Source organism: Cebus imitator, unplaced genomic scaffold, assembly GCF_001604975.1.
Source record: "Cebus imitator isolate Cc_AM_T3 unplaced genomic scaffold, Cebus_imitator-1.0 Scaffold545, whole genome shotgun sequence".
Lineage (NCBI taxonomy): Eukaryota > Metazoa > Chordata > Mammalia > Primates > Cebidae > Cebus > Cebus imitator.
The window spans coordinates 947085-953331 of NW_016107860.1; the positions used below are offsets into that span (position 1 = coordinate 947085).

Consider the following 6247-nt stretch of genomic DNA (forward strand, 5'->3'; position numbering starts at 1 on the left):
AAAAAAAAAAAAAAAAAGAATACTTCATTAAAAAGTATTTAAAATTTCTTATTAATTACTGATTAAATTTATCAGAGATAAAGTTTGGACTGCCAACATAGAGAATCTAACAAGTAGTAAGGCCAGATTTAACTCTATTTAACATATGTCATTAATTTTCCTGTTAATAATTTTCATGCTTTCAAAAAGACTACCGATTCTGTTGCCTCATATGTTAAATAATGTGAAAGAAGCCTATCTTATACAAATTTACAAGCCTATATTCTAAAATACCTTTAATAAATATACCTTTTCAAAAGTTTTGATTCCCTTTCTCAATGATTTAATTCTATAATTAAATAACATACATTAGATAACTAATGTTTTATTCACAATGTCTCATATTCATATGCCATTTGTGTTCTCCCTTGAGACTATGGAAATATGAAAAAACTAGTTCTCCAACAGTTACCCTCAACCCTCCATCGCAATAAAATATCAGCAGAAATTAGATGAATGGTAATCAAACACCGTTATTAGACACTGACACACGGACATTTTCTCCAAGGTCAGTGGTTAAAACTGGTTTCAGGAAAAAGCAAAGAAAACATACTCACATCTAGGCTCAACCCAGAAAAGGTTTTCTGAAGCTCCTTGGCAAATTCCAAATTATGTAGCACTTCTTCGTATTTTTCTACTGCTTCCTACCAAATAGGATAAGAAAACATCAATTTTCTGACTGTTTAAATACAAAATATGTGAAAATAAGTGTTTCTTAAATACAGTAGAAGAGATTTAAGACCTTACAGCTATTTACTATACATACACAAGAAAGCACTTGCCTAAAGAAAAAGGAGAAAGTATTAATACAAGTTACATTAAGTTGTATTTAAAAATTCAATTCTAATGCCAGAAATTCAATTTTGTATTAGAAATCTGAGTCCTAATTTTATCCTATCTATAAAGTCTAAGATCAGAGAAGCCTGTTGGTTTTAATAGTACTGAGCCAATAGGATTTCTCTGTTAATAGTCATTCACTACCCAAATGTATTACACAGTAGCATGGTATTTAACAGATGAACAAGCAACTTCAAGATATTTATAATATGGTGGAAAAGACTTAGAATAATTACCTATAACAGACAAAAATAAATAAGTATTCTAACAAACAATATGCAACGTCCTACAGGAAATTTAAAGGAGCAAATTTTTTTTTTTTTTTAATTTCCCAGATGAACAAAATTGACAGAAAAGAGGGAAGCATTTCATGGGACTTTAACTCAAATCTCTACGGAAAAGAGAAAGGACCAATCTGAAACAGAAGATGGAGAACCTGCACTACCAGATAAATACATATTATAAAGCCTCAGCAATTAAAATAGTAAAGTATTCCACTCCAAGGTATCTGCCCAAAAGAAATGAAAACATGTCCACATAAAGACTTGTGTGCAAATTGCATACAGCAGCATAATGGCCTAAAACGAAAACAATCCAAATATCCAGCAACTGGTAAGTGGATAAACAAAATGTGGTACACCCATACAATGAAATATTAGCCAGCAATAGAAACCAAAGAAATACTGATACATACTATAACAGGGATAAACCTAAAAATTATTATGCTAAGGAAATAAGCCAGATCCAGAAGACCATTTCATGTGAAATGTAAGAAAAGACAAATTTATAAAGATAGAAAGTAAATCAGGGGACAAAAAAGAGGATTATAGGAATACTCTAAAATGAGATTGAGCTAACAGTTTGGTAACTCTACAAATTTACTATAAACACTGAAATGTACAGTTAGAGTGGGTTTACTTTGTGTTAAGTACATTTTTTTAATAATGTTGAAAAAAATAGGCTGATATTATATTTATAAAGGTATGGAACAATAAGAACTCCTATGTAATACCAGTATTAGTATAAATTGGTACAATAATTTTGGAAAACAGTTCAACATTTTTAACTATGAAGTTAATCCTGAGCACACCCAATAGTCTAATAAGAGACATATACCATGGGAAAAAAAAAAAATCTTACTCCGGTTTGTCAATAACACCTATAAGATTCCTCAAAGTAAAATTCTTCATAGTGACCAAAAAAAAAAAAAAAAATCCCTCAAGCATCCATTTATTTCCAGACTGAAACTAAATGAGAGAACCAAATTAAATACAGACACTTGCATTGATACAAAAATACTAAATATAATGAGTGAAAAATACAACCGCAGAATATATAGCATGATATGATACCGCTTATTATAAGGTACAAAAAAGCAACTCTGACAGATTTAAGGGCAGTGAAAAAAAAAATGCTTTTAAAAGCAAGGGAAAAGTTCAGGGTCATGGTTACAGGAAAGAGAAAGTACCACACCAGAAAGGAGTCTTAACACTGTTGGAAACATACTGTTTGAGAGTGGGTTCTGGTGCTTGCTTTATTATGTGTTATAACTTATATGGAATATATTGTTTCAGCCACATATTTTATAATAAAAAGGTTTAGAGATTTTCCTGCTACAGAAACAAGAATGAGTAGATAACATTACCAGGATACACAGTCCTCAGAGGAATGTAAAACTATAAAGAAATACTCCTCCATATCCACTCCTGAATGGTATTAACTTTGACTCAAGAAAAGCAGCATCAGCTGGGAACTACCTCAACTTTCCATCACCTAATGTAGACCTATCCTTTCATTCTTCCATTTTTACTGAGTGAAGAAGGTATCCCCTTCTACCTGTGCCCTAGATCCTACTGAATTCTGCCTTCATATAAAACTTAAAGATTCTCTCTTTAATGTCTTCTAGCAGAGAGAGATGCTCCCTCTCTATTGATGCTGAAATCAGCATTTTAAAAGGTCAAGTTATCCCCAATCTAAATAAGAAAAATTAAAAGTTCTTCTGTAACAACTATTTCCCTCCAGCCTTAGACAAATTTCAAGTGTTTTCAGTTTCCAGCTCTTCAGACCTCATCAACCTGAACTCCATTTCTGCCATTCCACCAGAACTGTTTTAGCTGAAGTTAACAACTGTCAATGCCATCCTTCAAATCTATGGATCTTTTACAGCTCTCATTTTGTTGACTTATTAGCAGCCTTCAACATAAAGGCACACTCCTGCTCTACAGACATTCTTGTTTTTCCTAACACTAAACTTCCATTTCTCCAGCTGCTAATTTACTAGCAAATTTTCCATTAACTTCTCTCACCTGTTTTTAGCACCTGTAAAATAGGAGTAATAGAATCTACCTAACAGATACTGTATAATTTAAATGACTGCATATGTATAAAGCACTCAGAATGATGACTGACCCTAATAAGCACTCTGTATTTTTAGCCATTATTGTTCAAACATTAAATGTCAGAATTCCTCAGGATTCTGTCCTAGGTTTCTCTACTCTGTTTTCTATACTCTCACCCAAGACAGTCATCTTCTCTAAAGATTTCAAGTAGCAGTCATACAGGTGATATTTCTAACAGCTAAACCTCTCCACACTCGACCCATTTACCTGCACACCTGGTACCAGACATTGATGTCTCACAGGCACAATAAAATCAAGAGTACAAAATTGAGTCTTTATCCTACTCCACCCTCCCAAAACCTCCTGCCCTCCGTGCTCCCAAGTTTAATAAATGGTTTTGCCATCCATCCAGTGTTCAAGCAAGAAACCTGAAACCACTGTCAGCTCTACCCTCTACTCCTACATCCAGTTACCAAGCCATGCTGATTTTACCTCTCAAATTCAGCTACTATATTCAAGTCCCTCTGCCATTGCCTTAGTAGGGCTCCCATAATCATTCACCTAGACTACAGGCAACTCTTTTCTAATTTCCTTACATCCATAAACCATCTGCAAACCATACTTCACACTGCAATCAAAGTGATTTTTTTTTAAGTAAAAATCTGTAGTTATTCCCTGCTTAAACATATCTATACCATTTCTGATGCCTTTGGGAAAAAGCAATTTTCAAATGGTATACAACAACCTATATCCTCAAGTTTCATCACCCATCCACATGACCTTCTTTCCAGTTTCTGAAAAAGGCTCTTTGTAAAAAGCCAAAAATCTGTTCCTTCTCAGGGCCTTTACACATGCAAGCATTTCCCTAGCCTTCTGCTCTTCTTCCTCCCTCCCCGCTTTCACTGGCTACGTGTCATTCATCTTTTAGGTCTTTTTTTTGAGACGGAGTTTCGCTCTTGTTACCCAGGCTGGAGTGCAATGGCGCAATCTCGGCTCACCGCAACCTCCGTCTCCTGGGTTCAGGCAATTCTCCTGCCTCAGCCTCCTGAGTAGCTGGGATTACAGGCACGCGCCACCATGCCCAGCTAATTTTTTGTATTTTTTAGTAGAGACGGGGTTTCACCATGTTGACCAGGATGGTCTCAATCTCTTGACCTCGTGATCCACCCACCTCGGCCTCCCAAAGTGCTGGGATTACAGGCTTGAGCCACCGCGCCCGGCCCATCTTTTAGGTCTTAATTGAAGTTCTTCCTTTCTTAGGGAAGTTGGCCTTAACTCTGTAGACTAGGTTGGATCCTACATTAGAATTCCTTATCATCCTGTACTTCACCTTCTTGACATCCATCACATCTGTATTTGCTTACTTCCCACTCTTCCTCCTAGATGTCAGTAGGGGACAAATGTGATATTAGGGATCACATTTGCCCCCTAGATATTACAATCCTAACAGTAAGTACAGCACCTCCTAGAGTAGATACTTAATATGTCTTGTTGAATGAATAAAAGATAGTTCAGATGATCTTAGAGAGTATCAAATATACTCAAGATTCTGAACAATTTAAAACTTTTGGAAGAATCATATATTGAGAGCTGTTTCAAGAAAAGGAAACTACAGACAATAGGATTGGTGAGTTGAAGGTAAGATCTCAAGACAAAGATTTCAACTAGGAAGCTTATATAAAGTTTAGGTGGCTTGCCTTGACTAGGTCAATAGCAGTGGAATTACAAGAGAAAAGATTCTATATTATTTATTGAGTTTACTATAGATATATTAAATATAACATAGGATCACAGTTTAGCAGCAAAAAATGGATACCAAATTCTAATTCTTTAACAACAAAAACTTCGGTAGAGCCAAAGACAGCAAGTGCCCCTTGCCTATTGCTTGAGAACTCCCTTGAATCTCAGCAGTCCATTTCAAATCCAGATCTGAACCAAACATACTAAAGTTATAAATGTAACAATTTAAATCCTTTAAATTATAAAGTTACATTAAATTGTTACAAGTTAAAGTGACTCCAAAAACAACTTCATTAGGCATTCTTTTTACTATTTGAAAGGAGAAATCTATGTTACTGATTTAACAAAAATCTTATGTAGCTCAGCTTTGACAGATTCCTTAAGAGTTACTACTTCAAAGAGGCTACAAGAACCATACAGAGCATTACAAGTTTTATTTATGATATTATAAGTATCTGTTGGGTTAAAGAACTAAAAATATAAAACTGATCACAAATAATATTGAAAATACAGTATCAAATCAAACACAATTGAAGCAGTGCTTGAAGGAAAATTCAGTTTTCAAGAAATTTTAGAAAATTTTCACCATTTGAAAAAGCAAATAACCAAAAAACACAAAAGCTGGGAAAAAAAAAAACCGTACAATAAAGTAAGTCCCAAGCTGCTTTTAGGTGGGGGGGGGGGGTGTGGAATATACCCCTAGATAATTTAAGAGTAAACTGAGGAAATAAAACCACAGAAAATTAGAAAGTAACAACAGACACAGGCTATATTAAACTTTTATTAAAAACTACTTGGCCCTAATCTATGCAAATAAATTTTTAAAACTGAATGAAATGGTGATTTTCAATGAAAAGCTTTTAAAAATTGATGCCAAAAGAAATCTAAACAAAATCAATTTCCAGAGAAAAATTGGAGAATATTTTCAAAGAGCTTCCACCTCAAAGAGAACCAAGCACAGAGAGTTTCACACAATGATTCAACCAAACCTTAAAGACCACGTATTGTAGAAACACGGCCACAATATTAAAAACAACCACAACTAAAGAATTGGTTAATAAGTAGACGGAACACAGAGAATTTTTAGGGCAGTGCAACCATTCTGTATGATATTAAAATGGTGGATACATTTGCATTTAACAAAACCTATAGAGCTGGGTGCTGTGACTCAAAACTGTAATCTCAGCTACTCAGGAGGCTGAGGTGGGAAGATCACTTGAGCCCAAGAGTTCAAGGCTGCAGTGAGCTATGAGATTGTGCCACTGCACTCCAGCCTGGTGAGAGAGAGAGAG

At 34.8% G+C, this 6247-nt stretch overlaps 1 protein-coding gene across 50 annotated transcripts in view; it reads right to left on the reverse strand.

The window, feature by feature from the left end:
* The window catches only part of CAPRIN2 (caprin family member 2), a 52245-nt gene that overhangs the window by 35519 nt on the left and 10479 nt on the right, over positions 1-6247 (reverse strand). For all 50 annotated transcript variants that reach the window (XM_017515277.2, XM_017515275.2, XM_017515270.2 and 47 more), the window contains one exon: positions 597-683. In XM_017515277.2, the coding sequence (XP_017370766.1) occupies positions 597-683 (87 nt within the window). The remainder of the gene's footprint in view (positions 1-596; positions 684-6247) is intronic.